Raw genomic sequence first — 23,191 nt, 5'->3', positions numbered from 1 at the left:
ATTGAGTCATGATTGAAATGAAATTTTTTCATATGTTTACTTACCACTGCATGTCTTGTTTAGAGAAATGTCTGTATATATCCTTTGCCCATTTTTTCTATTAGAGTTTTATTGAATATATACTTTGTAAAAGTTATTCAGATGTTAAGGCTTTTAACATTTTATCTGAGTTGCAGCAAATATCTTCCCAACTTGTGTGCCTTTTATTTATGATTATTTTGATATTCCGAAATTTATACCTGCCACGTTGCACTCAGGATTCTTCCTCTTTTTAAATTTATTTCATTGCTTTTATTTTTAGGATGGCTTTCTTTTTTCACAGAAATAAATATTTTATGCTTTCATTAAAACATAATTAACCCCTTAATCTAGCTGGAGTTTACTAAGATTAATAAGAAGTGTTAAGCAGCCAGCCCAAAGTCATATCCCTAGTGACAGGCAGAACCTGAATAATAATTCATACCTGATTTCAATGCTCTTCCTCCTTCCACCCAACTATGTTTTTCAGAAATGATAAAGCTTAAGAGTACAGGTGCAATAAGCTTGATGCATAGATTTGCTTGTCAGTTATCTCCTAAACTAGCAATCACAAACTAGTATATCTGTAATGCATATAACAAAGAATTAATTCTAGATAATGGAAACAATGCATACACATCAAAATGCAGATGATCTGAAATAAAAATTCAGTTTTCATGTATTTTTGTAAAAAATAAAATTCTTTTATAGGGCTTGCTCTGTAGTGGACACAGTTTTCATGTGTTTTGCACATCATATTTTGGCTAACTTAATCTTTGCAATATCCATTTGAGGTAGTACTATAATTATTCCCATTTTACAGATGAGGAATCTGAGGCACAGGGTAACTTTCACAAGATCATGGAGCAAGTAAGTGGTGGAGCTGATGAGGCAGTTTAGTTCCAGAATCTGCTCTTATACTGCTTCTCAGACCAACATTTCTTACAGGAACAAATATTTTCCCTAACAGCTGAAATTTTTAGGACACAGAGTTAAGGTGGGTGATAGGCGTAGGTAAAACAGAATGTTATAGTATTCAGAATGTATGAGTAATACATTCATAATTTAGCAGTAACATCTTAAATTCAGGATTCAATTTCCAGTGTAGATGAAATTTTATATCTAAAAATAACTACAAAATGGTGCATTCCAAACCTCGTTTTAAATGACTGACTTAATCACTAAATAGCTAATTGTTCCATAGTTATTTGTTCCATGTTGGGGTATCCCTACTCTTTTGAGTTCCAAGAGCTTTAATTATTTTCTTTTATTTGAATATTTATAAGCTTTAGTAAATTGAGCTTAAGTATTATACTTTATCAATAGAAGCTGTCATATGTGATATTTTATATGTACATATATATTTCATTTGAGACTTTTTTTAGATGTATTGTAATACTTAATAAAATATTTAAGCTTAAGCTTATATAAAATATTCCTATATACTAACATTTAAACTATCTATCCCAGTATTGAACATAGCATTGACACTTTGTGCCTCCTTATAGACTGAGTGATTTGCATTTTCAAGATTTCAGGGTACTAGGGTTATATAAGGTTTTCATGACTGAGCCATCTTGAGTATCTCCGTCTTTGACTTTCATCAATAATACTGATCAATACTAATCAAATAAAAGATGTAATCAATGCACACAGAGTATCTATAAAATGGATAGAATGTGAAATACAATTGATAATAATTAAGATTTTGGAAAATTTCAAGAACAGCTTATATGTGCATTTATATGTGTCTGTACATGCACATATATTAAATTACTACTATAATGAATGTTACTTCTCTTTACTGTTAAGGACATAAGTGCAACAATATGCCATATAAAAGCACAGAGCATTCAAAATATGTCATATATGCCACTCAAATCTGACAAGAATTGATATACAAGTTTGAAATGATACATGCTATAGTCTGAATATTTGTGTCTCCTCAAAATTCATGCTGAAACCCTAACCACTAAAGTGAGCATATTAGGAGATGGAGCCTTTGGCGGGTAATTAGGTCATGTGGGTGTTGTGGGATTTGTGCCATAATGAAAGAGGCCAAGAGAGATCCATTGCCCCTTCTACCATATTAAGACAAAGAGAAAAAAAGATGGCGGTCAATGAACCAGAAAGCAGGCCCTAGCCAGACACTAAATTTGTTGGCGCCTTGATCTTACTTAGACTTTCCAGTCCCCAGAACTGTAAGAAATAAATTTTTGTGCATTATAAGCCACCTAGCTTATGACATTTTGTTACAGCAGTCTGAATGGACTAAGATAATACATATCAATGGGCAACATTCAGAATAATCAGAGAACCAAAACAGAAAAGAGTACTGTAATTGTATTAATTTTTAGAAGTTTCACTTAGCTAACCCTGACAGTAAGTGATTATTTTACTAAACATTATAATTACAACACAAAATATATGTTACTTATTCCCAACTGTATTTTTATTAAGAAATGTTTGAAATCTATTCCATTTGAATTGTTAAGCTTTTCAAATTAACATTAGTATCTGGAAGACAAATGGATCAGTCTGAAATAGTAATTTATAACATATTTTCTCAAACTCTTAAGGTAGCACAGATCCAACTATAATAATAATTTAATAATTATTAACATAATATCATAACAAAAATAAATATCACAATAATAATAATTAATCTAAGAGACTGGTGAGAAACACAGCTGACAAAACATTTTTTAAGCTGAGATCTCCTTATGAGTAAAATGTATATTATACAAGCACCAATCTTGTCAAATGCTCTAAATCAGGTCTGAAAGTAATTCTAAAAATTTTTGTAGTTGAAACTTAAGATATTAGTTTATGTAACTTAACAAATAGTATTTTTAAAAATTATTTTGTATTAGACTTAACAACGATTTTAAAAAATTGTGATATGAAATTTCATATGAGTAAGAAAAGGTGTAATACACCCTAATAAAGCATGCTACTTCTCATTTAAAAGAAGCTTCATTATGATTTGCAAGTGCTAAGTCAACATTTTTTGCTGCTTTCAGATGTGTAATCAATTCCTCCATTTATTGTGTAGAATGATGTAGTGATTGTAATTGGACCTTGTAATGCAATTGAAGGTCTTATAATTGTGGTTTAAAACATAAAACATATACTTTGACCAAATATGTTAGTGAAGTAATTGGACTTGTGAAATTGTTTCTCCATCATATTTTGGGCTAAAATTTATAAAGAATGATAACCAACTTGCATATTCATTGCATATTCATTAGAGATATGAGTGACAGAATAATAAAGATATTACCTTTTATTGGCCACATACTACAGTCAGTTTTTGAAAAGCCTTAACTTTAGTTTGCTTTTATTAAACAGGTGAAATACATTCTGAATTGCTTGTCACAAAATTTACTGCTTCCTCTTCTAAAATGATTTCCTTTTTCTCTGAATGTTTTCCTATCCTCTGTATTATTCTCGCTTTACTCTTACTTTGGAAGAGAATGCATTAGTCTTTATTTATCTCTAGGCTTATGTGAGTTTGTAGAATCCCAAATACAATGCTGGTTATATAGACCATGTCTCCCTTACAGTATTAGGGGTCTGTAACAGAAATCCAGAAAGCTCAGGCTTCAACTTCATCATACTAGGAGGAAAATGGGTGTTATAGATCTATAGCTACCATTAAAATTTTAAAAGTGTATGTTAAGAAAGACTTCAAATTATGTTTAGTTAACTATGATAATTAATTTAGAACTTAAGATTTGAAGACAATAAAACATTTTTGCCTCCATAAATTTAAACATTCAACACACATCCTAGATACCATTTTTTTTTTTTTTTTTTGTAAGAAAAGTTGCTTCCATTATTAATCTTCTCCTCTTTGGAGTCTTCAAATTCTCTCAACCAAGTCCTTTTCCTCTGCCTTTATGCATATCATAAAGATTCCTTTGCTCAACCTTTAAGTTGTACCTCTGAATTTTCTTCCCTCTCTAAGCTTAAATTCCTTATTATTCTCCTTGTTTTGCTACTACTAAATTACATGGTTCATTCCTTCCAACCAGCACTCATTCTTAACATTTTCCAGTTGGTACGTCAAAACCCTACTATCCTGAGCTTCTTTCTCTAATTCTTTCTGCATTGCTTAGAGACCTCCTAATCTTTTCTACTGTGGTCTAAAACCCTGTTCCTTTTACTTAAATACAATATATCCCTCAACTTCATCAGAGAACGTTCATTTCCCTTCGTATCATGAATGGAATGTTGACCCTTCAAGAATACTATCTCCCTCAGAAACATTCTGAGGGGAAGCTGCTCAAAATCCTTTAACTTACATATATACTATAGAAGCTCGGAAATGGCATCAGCATTCTTCTTGGTATGAATTGCTGCTTCCACATGTTTACTTTTCTAATCTATGTGAAGTCTATGCCTTTTATGTTCATACCATTATTCTTCCTTGTTGCTACCATCTATATTCCAGGCAATTTCCTTCACATATCTATCAAGCTGAGGCCGTCAATAATTTCAATGTCTGTATAAAAATGCTAGCATCAAAATTTGTTGCTTTATTTGCATTCCCAAACTGTAATCCATGCTCCATCTTGGAAACTCACTCCTCAAAACCAACATTTTATCTTCACATTATTTGGAATTGTCCAACATCTGAAAATTCTAAAGATAATTAAATTGTCTCTCATAATAACCTGCTTAGTTTGCTTCTATTGCCTTAGATATCACCACAAATTTCATTTCTTTCATTGAGACCTTCTCTCCCAATTCATCAAAAATTCTGCATGATTTTACATGAAAACATGATTTAACACAACATCCTTCCCAATCCATTTGAACATCACTTCAACTACTTCCCTTGCCAGCCACCCTAAATATCCCTATTCTCCTCTACTTTCTATATAACTGCCCACAAAGTTCCAGCTGTGATCCAAATGATTAATTACTACATCCAAAGTGTACTAATGAGCCAATCATTACACAATCTTAGAGAACCAATGCCATCACAAATTTAGGGTCTCCACTCAGCTAACCTATAACCATTCTTCAGGATATCCTTGGTGAGCTCCCTGTCTCATTTCCCATGGTATTCTTAACTTTAAAATTTCCCCAAGCCATCAAGAAGCCTATTTTATATTAACTACCTTCATTTTTTTCTTTTCCATCTCCTTTCCCTTCTATTTGGTTTCTACCCACAACTTTACTGAATCAATAAGGCAAAGATCATTATTGACTAGTTCTACCATTTAACAACATATTTGTCTTCTCTAGATTTTGTCTCCGCTGCTTATACCCCTTTCTTAAGATTCACTTCTATCATAGATTTTTTAAAATTCTCTTCTTTCATGAATATCCTACTGTCTTTAATCATGTTCAACATAGTTTTCTGGCTTTTGTTCTTTCATCCATTCCTTAAATGTAAATAAGTGCTGGTGATCCCCAAATTTTGATTCTTGTCTCTCTTACTCTTCACATACTACTGACAATTCCATTAATTCCAATGGCATCACTTGAATGCTGATATGCTACCCTAGTCTATGTCTCTAACACAGACTTCTCTCCTGAATTCCAGACAACCAATCATCTCTACAAGATATTTATACGTGAATACTTCTAAAAGTGAATTCTGTCTTTCCCCTGAAACTTGTACAACATATATTCCCTATCCTAATAAAATGTACCATCAAACATTTCAGTCACCTGAAATCATTCTATTCCTCTTCTTCCTGCATCAATAATATCCAGTCTGATCAGTGACCAGGACTTGTAGGTTCTACATCTTTATATAACTTCTCATGTATTGATTGCCTCTACTGATACCTTAATTCAGACCATTATCATTTCTTAACTGATTCATTACACTATCTCCATATATGATCTTTCTGCTTATATTGCTGCAGTCCATCTTTTACATAACTGCCAAAGTAATCTTTTAGAAACAAATATCTACCTATTCTGTTGCTTTATATGTTTCAGTAACTTACACAATCTTTATAAATCTGGTCTCTCCTACTTTTGCCTAAACTTGTGTGAAGCTATTGGCCATACTGTTTCCTCTGCCTGAAATGCTCTCTACACAAGAGGCTAACAGTGTTCTAGCTTTTAATATTCAACCAAATTCTTCTACGAAGTCTTTCTTGAACTAATATCTATCCTTCCCAGGGGAAAGGAATCATACCATCTTTTCTGATTCCATAATATTTTATATATATGTGTATATATATGTACATACACAATATATATATACACACACACATACATACACTCACACTAGGAAACACCTGCAAGGATAGGGAGCTATTGTGTGTCTCCTGTTACTTCCAGCACCTAGAACAGTACCAAATGTGTTTAATGAATGCTCAAGTTTCAGCTCAAGTGTTACCTCTTCTAAGACACTTTTTCTGACTGTCTAGTTGAAATAAGCTTTATTTCAGTTTATATCTCTGTAGAATATATTGTCAGAATAAGCTGCACTGACACATAAACAGACCATGTTATCCACATCTTTTAACTCTTCAGTGATATTGATAGCTTTTTTAGGGTATTAGGTCTTTGGTATTCTCCACAGTGTAGAACACTGATGAACTCATGTTAGAAATCAAATACTTTTGAAATTATTTTAAAAAACCAAAAACTAGTTTTAAGTCTAAAATGCTTGAAACCAAACATATATTTCTCTCTGTGTGTGTGTGTACCTAAGCATACACATACACACACATTCCATTTGCCTTTAGTTATTCAGTTTATGGAAAAATTACATATATACATATTAAAAAATTAATTATTTTACTTTTATCCATCTAATTGGAGCAGTTGCTGTTGATAGTTGAATATACAAATGCCTAAATTAAAATACTCATAAGATTTAATATTTTGTTATATTACAAAGGAATGAAAAATTATGAAATGAATAAAAAATGATTAAACATTTCTAGGACAAGTTAGATAAATAAAATAATAACAAAAAAAGCAGAAGAGACAGACCTGCATATCTTCTCCTTGTAGAGTCCAGTTCTTCTGTGATCACATCGTGTAATGGACAGACATAGACAAAGGAGATGGGAGTGAGTGGATGTACTCAAAAGGTAAAAAGTGACACTGATGGAAAGGGCCTCAAATCATTTTGAGAAAGAATCCTGTGTACAGTTTTAGGGAAGATATAATCAAATGCATTCCACAAAAAAATACATAAGAACTAATGGCAAGTTGATTTTGCTACTATAGGTTAGCAGATTTAGAAAAATAAAGTTAGTGAAGAAATAAAGAGGATCCAAAAGTTTACAATTATTTACGTACAGCAAATCCTGAACACCAATGCTGAAGAAAGATACCATTAGTAAAAACAGTGTTAGTTGTATGACCACATTGTTCAAGACATTACTGAGTTAATTTAAAGTCTGTTACAATGCTTTCGAACTTTTAATTGTCTGAAGAAAAGATTTAATTGAGTCATCACCAAAAAGAGCAATAAAAATAGTTTCAACAGATTTCTATTCCTTTTATGCTTCCCCAGTAAACCAGTGTGCACACAAAGAATGGTCATCAGGCTAATATTTAATTGAATTATTTCAATACAGCAAAATATCATAAAAATTTAATGAAGTAATAATTATAGTACAAGTCTTTATTAGAAGGGTAGCTGAAATATATGGCTTCATTTCAGCATTAAAAATCCAAACTAAACTTCAATGTAGACAAATTTTCTTTGATCATATTCCCTTTTAATCCTATTCATTCAACAGATTCTTACAAATGCCACTTTATAGATTATTAAAATTTATGCTAAAATGTATCCATCCAAATCCATCAACTATAACAGATATGACACATGTTTTGGAAATACTTTTTCCCTCAGTGCTAGTGAAGAAGTTCAAATAACATTTTACACAGTGACTTCAAAACAGAAAAATGTCTGTTAAAATCAGCATTCTAAGAAAAAATTTCTTCCACAGATATTAGTGAGTATGATTGACACAGATGAACAATATGCCACAAAACCAAAATTTTCTATTTTAATTTACACACTTAGTGCTGAATCAGCTACTACAAATTCTAAAATCAAACACCACATTTCAGTTCTGCAATAGTTGCATCATTCTTTTTGAGTGATGTATACAGCAAAGCATATTGCATCAAAATATACTTGCAATATCAACATATTAAAATTATAGCTCTTTAGAGAATGATTTCCTATAACAAATTTGTCTCTTTATATGAATAGTGATAAAATAAAAACTTTCCATTAGACTAAGTCCATTAGTACTAGCTAAGATGACCAATGTAGACAAATTTTTCTTAGAAAAAACCCAGAAATCTTAGTATGAATTATAGAAAACTGGAAAAGAAATGACATTTTGAAATTTAATATCATTTTCATTATTATATGAACACATTTTTTCACCTGTTGAAAATAGGACATTAAATCTCATCACAAATTACAAACCATACTGCTAACAGGATTAACCACTAGAAAAAAAATCTTCATATTCTTCTGAAATTTACTAATACACATTAAAATGATACATGCTATATTTTTGTTTCCATCATCAATCCACCTGCTTCTCAAAGAAGAATAAGGTAGGAAAATCACAGTTTATTAATAACCTAGGCTAATGCCGACTTTCATATGTTGCATTGTGTTTTTAAACACAAAATTTCCCTAGATATACATTTTCCACACTACTAAAAGAGTTTCCTCAAATGTTAAAATGAAATTGGTATGAAGTGGATGAAATAATGGTTTCCATATATTCCATCTCTAAGAAAAGATTTTATTGTTTGCAGAAAGTATTAAAAACTACACAAATAAATGAAGCTTCTTTCTTCACCTAGTATTTTCCTATATTTTGGATTACTTTATGTGTTATCAATCCAATAGTTTTCATATTATGTGGATCCAAATATGAAAAATTATTCTCAATTCACTCATTAATTAATTTTAGTGAGTAACAGAGGCACACATAGTTCCAGTGACTTACCCAATGATAAAAAACAAGTTCAGTTGCAGAGCCAGAAATAGAACAGGGGTCTCCTGATTACCAGGTCAATTTTCTTTGTACTAGACACTATATGACCCAATGAAAACATGTAAAATACAAAGTCAAAGAAGAAAAAATAATTCTCTCATGGTGACGCCTGAACTGGACATTTTATTATACAGTATTTAATTAGAAACATTTTTTTCAAAGTGGCACATTCTGCAACTGTCAAGTAATTCACCAATGCTTTCATTCTTGTAAGGAATATGGCAAAACTTATCTTAGAGTCAATAAAAAACTTTTTTTCAGGAAGTACAAAATTTATATGACTAATAAGGGGATGAAAATGAAATATTTTGAAAATGATTTCACTACTAACTAAAAGTATCAATTAAGTCATTTGCCATAGTTTATCTGAATATAATCCATTAATGAGTCCATAACTAAGCTTACATAAAAATATAACTTTAGCAAATAAAAATTAATGTAATACATAAAATCTCAATATATAAATATAGTTGTATCATATACATTTAAAATATTTTTGGTTTTTTGGATTTCCTGTGGTTATAGTTTTATTATGTACTACTGCATTTAAACAGCCTCATTTTAAAAGAGAAACATATAGTCAACTACCTTACTTAAGCAGCCATGTCTTAGGCAAATGATAATATGCGACAAGTACTTATTTTGCATATAGTATTATAATGACTAGCAGACTTCGGTGAACCTTGAAAGAAGCTAAGAGCATCCCCTCTACTTCTCCCATATTTCTCATTACCATGCCACAGTCAAATATTCTACTTTTTAGTGCAGTTAATGAAGGGTTCTAATGAGAACTCTTTCTTTTTCATTTATCCAATAACCAGTTACCAGACTCTTCTATAACTAATAAACTCACCTTTTCATCTAATCAATAACCAGTTAAGACTGATTAAGGATAGTAACTGTATTCCCTCTTTTAGGTGCCCAGGTACTATTACAATTATGGCTGGATCTTTGTTTTAGACAGAAAATATAAAGAATTTCTTTGTAAAAACAAAAACAAGTACAGTGTTTTTTGTTCATTCCATCATACAAAATAAAATATTTTCATAAATTATGATGAAATAAAAGACACATAAATTATACTGAATAAACTCATAAGCACCATGTCATCACTTATGGTAAATTATTTTACAACAAATATTTTAAAATTTAAGATACCATCAAGTTGCAAACTATTTAACATAAAAAGCAAGATGGGTGTGATTTCATTATTGTGTATCATATAGTGTGCTTATACAAACCTACATGGTATAGCCTACTACACACCCAGGCTATGATATAGTCCTGTTGTGCCTAGGCTACAAACCTGTACAGCATGTTATTCTATTCAATACTATAGGCAACTGTGACACAATTGTATTTTGTATATCCAAACACAGAAAAGATACAGTAAAAATACAGTATTATAATCTTATGTGACCACTGTCATATAGACATCCATCCTTGACTGAACCATCATGATTTGGCACATGATTGTATATCTACATATCTGCATATATAGATATTAATGCATGTATAAAATCATTTTTACAAGCATATTTGGTAATATAGCAAGTTCATGAGAATATGATGTGAGCTTTTATGAAAATTTTGTGCAAACTAAGAATTCTTCCCTTGCCAATGTAATAATGTTTTAACTATTGTTATGTTTCTACTGAACACATATCTTACGTTCAAATAGAAATGATCATCTGTAATCAATTAAAAAAAGACAAACACATGGGGCCTCTTTATCCACAAATGCAGTTTGCACCAAGGGTATTTGGGTATCTATCTGAGATTCTGTTGATTGGCTAATGTTCTCACTTACCACCATTTACAACAGGCATACACTTGGTACTGTTACCAGATTTAATTGCAGTTGAATAAAATATGTCTATGTCTCATAGAAACAAGCACTATGTTAACAAGGTTCCTGACACAATGAAACAGAAGCATGAAGATTCTAAGTGTATATTAGAATTTGAATATAATTAGAAGCTAACCATAGTGTGAGGGCTCATTGAGTCTTAGAATGTTTCCTTTGGGGGAAGGAGAAATACCTTTCAAAAAAGAAGCCTAAGTAAGAACCTAGTAAGAGGGCCTCAGTGATACAAAGATCAGAATAGAAATCTCCTATTAAAACTAAATGCTTACCAAGTTTACAGATGACAAACTAGAACATCTCCACAGTGACAAAATCTTTTTGAAAAATTTCTCAATCCAAATGATGTGAAGTAATCATTTCTAAACTAATTATTTCCAATAATTTTGTCTACAACCATAAAATTACTGAACATTTACAATAATTTCAACCTATTAAATGGCCATCTATTAAATTAGGTGCACTATTTTCAAATACTTTGCTATTTTTAAAAATTCACTATAGTTACATAAAGAGGTTACCTTTTTTTTTTTTTTTTTTTTTTTTTTTTAGAAGGAGTCTCACTTTGTCACCCAAGGTAGACTGCAGTGGCATGATCTTGGCTCACTGCAACCTTTGCCTCCTGGGTTCAAGTGATTCTCCTGCCTCAGCCACCTGAGTAGCTGGGATTACAGGTGCATGCCACCACACCCAGATAATTTTTGTGTTTTTAGTAGAGACAGGGTTTCACCATGTTGGTCAGTCTGGTCTCAAACTCCTGCCCGCCTTGGCCTCCTGAAGTGCTGGGATTACAGGAATCAGCCATTGTGCCTGGCCTAAAAAGCTTATCTTTTAAATGCCTTCCTATTTTGGGCAGTGCTGTTTTTCTTTGATTTTGTCTTTGAAATCCAACATGTAATACATTTTTAAATGCAGAAAAAAAGAGAGTATGTACTGAGGGAGTTTAAAATAATTTATTTCCAGGCCGGGCACTGTGGCTCACGCCTATAATCCCAGCACTTTGGGAGACTGAGGTGGGAGGATCACGAGGTCAGGAGATCGAGACCATCCTGGCTAACATGGTGAAACCCTGTCTCTATTAAAAATACAAAAAAATTAGCCAGGCGTGGTGGCGGGCGCCTGTAGTCCCAGCTACATGGGAGGCTGAGGCAGGAGAATGCCATGAACCCAGGAGGTGGAGCTTGCAGTGAGCCGGGGTTGTGCCACTGAACTCCAGCCTGGGCGACAGAGTGAGACCCTGTCTCAAAAATAAAAATAAAATAAAATAAAATAAAATACATTTTATTTCCAAACTATAGCATGCTGTTTATCATAAGAAGAATGGTTACTGAAAAACAGTCTTGGTATTACAAACTTGTCTGTATATGCAGAGAAAACAACTAATTTCAAATGAGCAACTAACTTCATAAATCATGAAATTTCACTTCATGATTACTATGAAAGAATGTGTTATTTACTTCTTAAGATATTAGTATTTAATTCCAAATTCTACCACCTGATTTGTCATATAAAACATTTGTTTGTCTTACATCATTTTTTCCATTAAGAATAAAATACGCTTATTTTACAACAATTCAGAAATTACCAGAAATTATCAAGCTGCTGATAATGACCAAGAACAGAACCCTGATTCCTTTTTCCAGACTGGATGGCTTAAACTGGCACTTAATAAGAAGACTGATTTGGAATACCGCTTTAGACTAAAATAAATTTTTCCTACTTTCAAGAAATCTTAAACATTCAAGAATAAAAAGAAACAAAAGTACAAAATATCAAAATACTCAAGAAAAAAATGTTACAGTATAAAATTCACTAACAAAACACTTAATTGAATATTTACTTTTCCTAAAGATACGTTTTATAAAACATAATTCCAAAGGTAAAATTAAGCAAAAAAACCCCCTACTTACTATAATTATAAATTCCATAAAGAACACAGTATGGAAATGTTCATGTTAGAAAAAATTTAAAGGTTAATACATTAATTAAATCAAATAATGCCAAATCTAGGGGCTTATGTACAGATTAAAATATTATAGTTTAAATATTAAAATATTAACAATTTGTTACTCTGAATATTTTCAGCTTTCAAAAATACTGTAAAATCATACAGTATATCAGCAAAGGGTTTAGTTGCCAAAAAAAAGAGTTATATTCCATATAACATACAAGATAAGAGCACATTATGGTTTCAGGTACAATAACAATAGCTGTGTCAATTCAAGATTTTCCTAGATGTACCATAACTTACACTTAGAAAATAACAAATCAAAGCTCATAATCATTTTAAAGTTATATGTCCAAGTAAATAAATTCTGAACTACGTAAGTGCAAGATTAGTTTCTAAGACTAATTTTGGAGAATATGCAAAATGGTATCAATTCCAAAACATTCATTAAGCCGGAAGAACTTCTAATTTAAGGTAGCTTTCCCACTACTTTTTTGTGTGGTAAATAAAATATCACCCTAAAATATTTTATGTGGAAATATGCTCTTATAAACATTTCTAATTACTATAAGGAAAGATAAACTCAGAAGGTAAAAATTATAAAATTCAATTGCGTAAAGCTTTTTTTTTCAATATTTAATATTACCGAATTACTAAAGATCATAATATTCTTATCTGGGATCAGATTGCTTATTGAAAAGATAACAAATTATCCACGCTCATGTATCTTTGATTTACATTAAAAATATTTTATTAACTTTAAGGCCTAAAAATTTCTAATCCACATTCTACAGGAAGAAGACATTAAATGATTTACTCTAAAAATTATTTACAAAAGCTTGGGTTTAAAATAATACATAGGATTCATATATTTTATGTTCACATGAAAGATATTAATATGATAAATATTACATTTCCCAGTGATCTTTATCTATCCTGATGTCAATTAAGATAAAAATATTACAAGTAGGGTCGGCTGCCGTAGCTCATGCCTATAATTCTAGCACTTTGGGAGGCCGAGGCGGGCGGATCACCTGAGGTCAGGAGTTTGAGACCATCCCGGCCAACATGGTGAAACTCCATCTCTACTAAAAATACAAAAATTACCCAAGCGCGGTGGCAGGTGCCTGTAACCCCAGCTACTTGGTAGGCTAAGGCAGGAGAATCACTTGAACCAGGAGGTGGAGGTTGCAGTGAGCCAGGATCGCACCACTGCACTCCAGCTTGGCAACAAGAGGAAACTCTGTTTAAAAAAAAAAAAAAAAAAGATACTGCAAGCAAATCACTTCTTTTGCTGATAATCCTCTCAAGACATCCCAGTTGAGAAATACTAAGATTATTCTTTTAAAAAAGCAGATATTAGTCATAGTACTCAAAATTCATCCAAATACTTGTTAACTCATTTACTAGTCCATGTCATGCCATTTAGCTCTTTGGTTCTATAGTCTCACATTTAAAATAAAAAATTCAAGTGTTATTTTTACTGCTAGTAAACATCCCAGAAATGGCAAATTCCCAGGCATTATAAATTGTTCTGGCATAGATTTTCATAAAACATCAATTGAAAAAGAAAACAATAGATGCTATTGATGCACAGCCAACTTTCCATCTCAAGTTTGGGCTCAATCCCATACAGTTTTTCTGATCCCACAAGTTTGCCAAATTAACCAACCCTTTGACGAGGAATCTTTGGCAATTTATTGAAGTGGGTTTCTTAGATTTCAGCACATAAAAATTAGATATTAAGCACTGTTTATAATCAATAGATTATTAATATAAATGCACTTAAACATAAAAGAAATAACTCCAAACATGTCTTCTGTAAAGCATAGGCTCATATAAACATGTTGTTGCAATATAATCTGCTATATCTGTATCCTACTACTTTCTTCCCATTTTATTACTCCAAAGTTTTCATAATTAAACATATTCTTTAAATATCCTAATTTCCTTTTAGAAACAAACAGATAAGAATATTTATGAAGCACTAAAATTTAACATTGTTTTTACTGCCTTAGAATATTGCATACTTACTCACGACATTTAGGGTTTCAATTTCCAGGACCAATTTTCTAGGATACAGGAAAATACATAATCGCCAAAACAAAAAAAAACTATAATCATTTTAAACTATGACATTAAGGCACTATAGTTAAATTCAACTAAATAAAATATTTAAAGTAGATCTTTAAAATGTTGTGTTTCTGAGATGTCAAAATATTTTTTAGTTAAACATTGCATTGTTTTGTGTTTTAATATACAATGTAACTTATTTACATAGATATATATGGCCACAAACATATTCATGTATTGGACATGATGACAAAGTGGACAACAAATAAATAATAGTTTATGATCAAGGATAACATGTATCATACAATGTAGCAAGGGGAGAGGTTTACAGTAATAATTTTTGATATATAAATCATAACAAAACATTGATTTTATATTTATCTTGTTTACTTAAAAATATCCTTAAATATATTAAGCTAATCACTGTTTTCCCAATAAACTGATATTAACCGAAGATTTGAAAAGAGATATATTTTCTTACAACTTTATGAATAAATTTAAATTCCCAATGTGAATTCCAGTTTATTTTATTACATTTTCAGTATGTACTGTTTTACTAAAAAAAATTCACAGATTAAGTTTTCACTATGCCATCTTTCTTTGCTCTTCAGACTTATGTTACATGATACAGTTTCTCAAAGCATCCTATCCTCCTTAAAGCACTTATTACAATTGTAATAGCTTAATAATGAGTATAATTATTTTTAAATTATGTATTTTTGCAGACATAATATGCATAATATGCAAACATAATAAGCAAGACAGGTAATTGCTATATCTGTCTTGTCTACACTAATAAGTCAGTGCCAACTAAAATGCTTGGAATACAGCAGGATGGCAACAAATACTTGTTAAACACTAGTTTAATTTTTACATTGACATCTTTTAAAATATGAATCTTAGAGCTTTAACATGAAATGAGTCAGTACATAAAAATACTTTATTACTACAGACACAACATTTTAAATTATAATATCATTAGTAAAACTCCATTTGAATTTTTAAATTTTCAATGAATCAATGTATTCTCATCCAATTACTAATTAAAAGTAGTACTGGATTTTTAGTTAATCAATTATCTCTGCACTTTGCCTTTTTAAATTTTATTCTTGGTTCAAGTTTTGTCTTCTACTTAACCCATTTATGCCTAGTGTTTCATAATTGGAATGCTAAGCTTGTGGGAATTATTTATATCCTACTGCTTAAGTTCATTGTCAAGGTCTGATTTTTCACACACAAAAAATGTGCAACCTCCAGCATAAATGGGTTAATCATATCTCTCTATAAAAAAAGAAGAAAGGGAGAAGAAAACAAAAACACTTTGTTTCAATTCACTGGTAGAATTAACAGTTTGAAGAGACTCCTTATTGAATTCACATACTATGCTAACCCTCTTCCTTGTGATTGGCAACATATTTTATCTCCCGAGATTGTAAATAAATAATTACCAATATATGGTGTAAATATCTCAATAGCATTTGCAGTTAAATAATAGAAATATCCTACAAAGACAAACTTTAGATAGTATATTAAGCTTTTATTGTAGTTTTTAGGGAAGCAAGTACCTCTGCATTGAAGTACTTCAGTTTTAGTCAACGTAATCAAATATGTAAAGTGGATGACCATCTGTGTTTAAATTAGTCATTTTTTCCCTAAAGGACTAATCTTCATAAGAATAAAATAATTATATTTTTCCCAAAGTATGTGTAATTAGTTTTCTAAACAAATCTTGAAATAAAGTATTTGCCACTCTAATCTAAATGGAATCTACACACTATCAAGTTCACACCAAAATGAGAAAAATGAGGTACAACAAGCACACACGCATTTTAGAAAGCATGAAATGCAATGCTTGTAGTCTCATGCTTTCATATGGTTTCCAAAGCCTGACAAACCTGGCTCAGATTGATGTTTCTTTTTCGGCAATGGTTTGTCATCACTTATTGTACCATTCACCTTTCTCTGCTGATCTTCCCATGTAACTTCTAGTATAAATCAAAAATAATAATCAGAGCTTATCAGAAACATTAGACAATGTGCATAACAAGAATCTAAATACACTTCAGGGATCTATGGGATTTGGGGGGATATTTTTCCTAAATTCTCACATAAACTATGTAATATGCAGTTAACATTTTAAATATAGAAATGTGACATTAAAATTCTGCTTAATAAATTTCAAATTCCAAAGCACTAAAATTTACTTTCAGTATATCCCAAACAGAATTAAAGTCATAAAAAGAACAGAATTAATAAAATGGCATGTAATTAAAAGTTGTAAATTTATTTGTTTTTAAAATTCAATAAAATACAGAGGAACAAGCTTTAAGATTTGAAATTCTTAAATGATCATTGTATGTATCCCATCTTTATAGATTAAAGTTAATTTAATAAATATTAGGTAATTTGAAGAATGATTATATTCATGGAGACTTAACTATGAGGTGACTTTTTAGTAAGTAATATTTAAGAAACCCATATGTCTGCAAAGTAATTATATTCCAGCTAGTCTTTATCACACTATGTAGCCAATTCTATCTGAACACTATAATTTAAAGAGCATACAGTTTGAGACCAGCCTGGACAATATAGGTTCTCTTTTTTTAGATCTTTTTTTTTTTTTTAGAGATTCTATCTCTAAAAAAACTTTAAAAAATTAGCCAGGCATAGTGGCATGTGCCTGTAGTTCAGCTACTTGGAAGGCTGAGGTGGGAGAATCACTTGAGCCCAGGAGATCAAGGCTGCAGTGAGCTATTATTGCACCACTGCACTACAGCCTGAGTGACCGTGAGACCCTTTCTCTAAATAAAATAAAATAGCATAAATTCATTTATTAGTAAGATTTATATAATATTATATGTTCCAATGTGCTTTCATAGATGGCATCACGTTTGACCCTACAAAACACAGATGGGACCTTCTATTAGGTGGTTTATACAGGTGAGAAAATAGAGCTGACTGATAAGGATAAGCACTGAAAAATTATCTTAGCTTACAATTTCATACTCATTACATCACTTGATTTTCAAAGTAGCATACTGGGAATGGAAGAAATACGTTACAATTTCCTGTACTCAGATGAACTAACTTGGGGCAAAGGTCTAGAGTCACACAGTTAGTACACTGTAAAGCAGGCCTTGAGGCAAAGTTTCAAGAACTAAGCTCTTTGTCTTGTATCATATCACCTTCCTAAGATTAAGTTACTTTCAACAACAAAGAGAAGATGATTTAAGGATAGCATTTAGGAAGTCAACAATGATATAGCCTTGAAGAATAACTAACTTTGCAGGAAGGTATGAGGTGAAAGGGAGTTCTTTCTTAAATTTGATTAGTCAGTTGGGACTTTGGAAGCATAGAAGAAATAAGATGAGAAAAGGGAAACAAAAGTAAATTTAAGGGGAACGGTCTCCCAGAATGAAAGGAAAGGTTAGGAAAAGAAATTAGAAATATTCATTTACAAGTACTTCACTTAAACAACAGGTACACTTAAGCTTATGGATTATGAATGGGGAGAGGAAATCTTAAGGGCATTCCTTCCACTTTATTCCAACCTCTGCTTTAGTTCAGGCTATCAAATATTGCATGACTGAATTGCCCTAAATGGTCCTATGCCCTCAGTTTCTTCTCTTTCAAGTCCATCTTGCTTGCTGTCACCAAGTTACTTTTCTTAATACAGATGTGATTGAATGTCCATCCTGCTCAAAAACATATGATAAATCCCTTGGTATTTTAAAGTATCCCTGAATCCCTCTCATATTAATTTTGGACACATGTTCATTTATCTAAGTTGGGAAGGAATGATATAGTTAGGAAATATCCACCAATTCCACTATAAAATCCACTCCTAGGTAGATACTAGTCAAATTTGGAAATTAAGATATGGGTGCTAACATTCTCCCTGCCCTAGTAGCATTCATGAGAATAGAGAGAGGCAACAAAACAAAGCCAAGATCCTCTATCACTGTTGCATCCTATCACCCTAAATGGTATTCAATACCTAGAATGCCTGCAGAAGCAATCATTAATTACAAAGACTGTCAAAATAACTATCACTTTTGGTTCCCTTGTAAACTTTTAAAATACGTTTGCTTGTTTTTATTTTCCCCCCTCCCCTCCCTCCTTCCTTTTCTTTCTTTCTTATTTATAAGGTTATCTGTATTTGAAACAATGTAGACATTGTACACATTAAAGGAACAAAATATATATTTTTTCAATCTCATTGTGTATTTTTAATAGGTGATATGGTAGGGTTTAGTCTATATAATCCTGGCAAAGAATTAATCACTAACAGTCAATTAGGAAGTTTGTAGATGTTAACTTTCCAAAACCAAACAAAATTAAGCAACAATAATAAAACATAAAGAATAAATTGGAAAGAAAACTATTTGATACTTTAGACTTTATCAGCCACATTTCCAAAAATTCTTACTTTTTGTTAAATCCTAATGGATTAAACAGTTCTCTGGCCTAGAGAAAAGTATCCTAAAATTTGTATATTGATTTTTACACATGCATTGAAATATGAGAAATGTATTAGCACATTATGAGATAACTTATGCTGCAATCCAATCCTATTTATTTCCACCCTGGTATTGTTTCTTATGCAAGTCATTTGATTAAGAATAGCATCATGATTACTAATTCCCAAAAATCTATGAAACTATATACAGTCATACATTGCTTAATGACAGGGATATGTTCTGAGAAATGCATTGTTAGGTGATTTCGTCATTGTGCAAAGATCACAAAGTGTACTCACACAAACCTAGATGGGGTAGCCTACTATATACCTAGGCTATTTGATATAGCTTGTTGCTCCTAGGCTACAAACCTGTACAGCATGTTACTATACTAAATATTGCAGGCAATTACAACACAATGATAAGTATATATGTATTTAAGCATATCTAAATATAGAAAAGGTACAGGAAAAATATAGTATGATAATATTATGAGACTATTGTTGTATATGGAGTCTGTTATTGACCAAAACAGCATTATGTGGTACATTACTGTGTGTGTGTATATATGTATGTATGTGTGTGTGTGTGTATATATATACACACATTTGTTTATGTTTATGTTTAACAACTGCTTCAGGGTGATCATAATCAGACTTAATTTGACTTTAAATATAAAACTAAAATTTTCAGATTTTTTGCTGAAAATACAAAATCATAGCAAGACATTACTAAGAAATTATAGTAATAATAACTAACATTTATATAGTAATTATTATGCGACAAGTATTGTTCCGCTTCATCTTCCCAACTTCAAACTTATTTGTTTGTATATTTGCTTTAGAGACAGAGTCACCCTTTGTCACCCCGGCTGGAGTGTGGTGGTGCAATCACAGCTCACTGGAGCCTCAAACTCCTGGGTTCAGCGATCTTCCCGCCTCAAGCTCCCAAGTAGCTGGGACTAGAGGTGTACACCACTACGCTTGGGTAATTAAAAAAAATTTTTTTTTGATAGAGGCAGGGTCTTATTAGGTTGTCCAGGCTGGTCTCAAACTGCTTTCCTCAAGCAATCCTCCTGCCTCGGCCTCCTAAAGCTTTGGGATTACATCTGTGAGCCACTGCACCTGGCCTATTATGTGACAACTATTTGTTCTAAGCAATTTTAATATACCAAATTATTTTAAAAAGTAAATTTATAGCATATCTACACAGCAAATAATATAATTTAGAATGGACAGATTTTGCGATTATAACCCTTCCAAGACAACTAGCAGTCTGCCACACCTTTTCCTACACTTGATTTCCTCCACCCACTTGTTTTCTATGAAGATGTGTATGTGATAATAGCTTGGGATTGTGCCCTCAGGAATATTTATATTTCAGTGTTCTAGAAAGGCTAAAAGCTTTGTATTATGAAAATAAGCCATTAGGTAATAGCGGAATATGAAATACCATGACAGGTAATGGCAGAAATATTTGGTACTGAAAACCTACCCAGAACCTCTCAAAACTTACCTTCTCCTTATAAAATTGACCCTGAATATGTACCATGATCTTAAGACACTTAATGTAAGTTACACATTATAGAGTAATTTTACCAGCTATGTTTTATTTCTTATCATTATATTATTTTTTCCCCTTGGGAGCTCCCTAAAGGCAAGAAATATGTCTTGTTTATCTTTGCATCCTTAATGGCTATCTAGTATAATACATTTAGAATAGAAGATATTGGTTGAACTACATCTTTAGCTAACGTCTAAAAGCAACAATTACAACAACAGCAAAAAACAAAAAACAAACAAACAAAAAACCAGTTGAAGTCCATGCAAAGAGAACACAATCTAGAACAGTGTCATAGAACGCTATGAAGAGGCATGGTATATCAATACATGAGATTAACAGTCTAGACTAGAGATCTGCTGCTATGTGGATTGAAGAAAGGTAGTTATCCTCCAGAATTCTCCTCTTTTATCTATAAGGGAAAATAGTTTTATCAAAAGATGTATAATGTTCCTTCCAAATCTAAAAGTATTTGGTTCTAAATCAAGGAGCTATGTCACAGAACACTGATAGATATCTTGGTGAACTATAGGCACACGGTTCGAGGCCACATGGCATTAAACAGCAAAGTGGCAGACCTGGATTCAGAAGAAGCCAAGGGAACAAGAAGTTTCCCACATATCCTTCATGTATTCTGTTTCTTCGACCTCTCCTCACAGCTCTAGATATTTTTCTTTTCTTCCCTTTACAGCCTTTCAAAGGTGTCTGCACTTGCTGTCTCCATTCCTCTCTTCCCTTGAATCTACTCTAATCAGTCCTTTAGCCCTTATCGCTCTACCAAAACTGCTCTTAATAAAAGTCAACATGGTGACTTCCTACTTGCTAAGTGTGCTGATTGTTTCACATTCTTGATAATTCTCTCCTTCAAGTAATTTCTTAACTTGTTACTCTTCTCCCAATTTCTCCATTTCTGGCTGCTTCATCTTCTCAACTTCAAAGTATCAAAGTGGTCCAGTTTATACTTCCTGGACCTCTTCTTTATCTACCTACATGTGTCTACTTGTCCTCTTGATAACCAGTCTTACAGTATAAATACCTCTTTATATGGATGAGTCCCAGATTTATAGCTACAGTCTACACCTCTAATATGAAATGTAGACCATATTTAATTTGGCATCTTCACTTGGATGTCTAACAGCATCTCTAACTTATCATATCCAAAACTGAGCACTGATATTCTCACTCAATCTATTATTCTCAAGTATTTCCCTGTATTAGTTAATAGAAACTCCATTATTTTTCTACTTAGGCTAAAAACTTGGATGTCATTATGGAATCTTTCTTTCTCTTTTACCTTGTTGGGAAATGTTGTTGGCTTTATCTTCAATATCTATTCAGAATCCAACAACTTATACTGCTATCACACTGGTCTAAGCCAGTATCATCTGTTTCCGGGGTTAGTGCAAAACCTAACAATGTTCCCTGTTAGCAATCTTAATTCTTGAGGGCATTCTCAATGTAGCAATTGAAGTCATCTTACTAAAAAAAAAAAGGGGTATTGTGTCACTTTAATCCAAACCTTCCCATTTTATGTGATAAAAACCAAAATCCCAACTATGATCTATAAGTTCATATATGAGTCACCCCTCTAGCCGCAACTATCCTTCTGACTGCACCTGCTACAACAATATACTTTAACGTATCCACAATATGCTTAAACCAATTAAAAAAAAAGTCCTCCCTTAAACTTACTTAGGAACTTTATTGTGATATATAAAATAAACTGTAAATAAAAAGCCATTCTCTCAGAAGAAGATAGCAAAGGACAAATTGAATAACTAAATCTTAATTATAGGTATAATCAAAACATTAAGCCAAGTAAAAACCAAGTTAGCATATGTGAAATATGTGCAGAGTTCTCATCTTACAAATTTATTCATTAATTTCTAGGTTCAACTATATCACATGTTGGATTGATTTATATAGCAATAGCAATGTTTTACAGTGGAGAGGATTTCATATAATGATAAAAACACAAATTTATAAGTGTGCATATAAAAACAAACTTATAACTGAGGTTTCAACAATCATTGTCACTAGAAAACTTTACATGTGAAACTGCCTTTGCAAAATAAAGACGTTAGGAGAAATCTGAAGCTGGGAGCGGTGGCTCACACCTGTAATCCCAGCACTTTGGGAAGCCGAGGCGGGAGGATCACTTGAGGTCAGGAGTCTGAAATCAGCCCGGCCAACATGGTGAAACCCGTCTTTACTAGAAACACAAAACTTAGCTGGGTGTGGTGGCAGGCGCCTGTAA

General features: G+C 31.9%; 1 protein-coding gene across 48 annotated transcripts in view; it reads right to left on the bottom strand.

The window, feature by feature from the left end:
* Positions 1-23,191, bottom strand: part of RIMS2 (regulating synaptic membrane exocytosis 2) — a 507,129-nt gene that overhangs the window by 217,274 nt on the left and 266,664 nt on the right. For 21 of the 48 annotated variants that reach the window (XM_031650105.1, XM_031650110.1, XM_031650083.1 and 18 more), the window contains one exon: positions 6,988-7,020. The exons of 23 other annotated variants lie outside the window; for them this stretch is intronic. In XM_031650105.1, the coding sequence (XP_031505965.1) occupies positions 6,988-7,020 (33 nt within the window). Of the gene's footprint in view, positions 1-6,987; positions 7,030-10,839; positions 11,436-23,191 lie in introns of those variants that run through there. 4 more of the 48 variants (XM_031650130.1, XM_031650131.1, XM_031650132.1 and 1 more) reach the window with 3 other exon arrangements.

The sequence above is a fragment of the Papio anubis genome, chromosome 8 (genome assembly GCF_008728515.1).
Source record: "Papio anubis isolate 15944 chromosome 8, Panubis1.0, whole genome shotgun sequence".
Lineage (NCBI taxonomy): Eukaryota > Metazoa > Chordata > Mammalia > Primates > Cercopithecidae > Papio > Papio anubis.
This window is presented reverse-complemented; position numbering and strand designations above follow the sequence as displayed.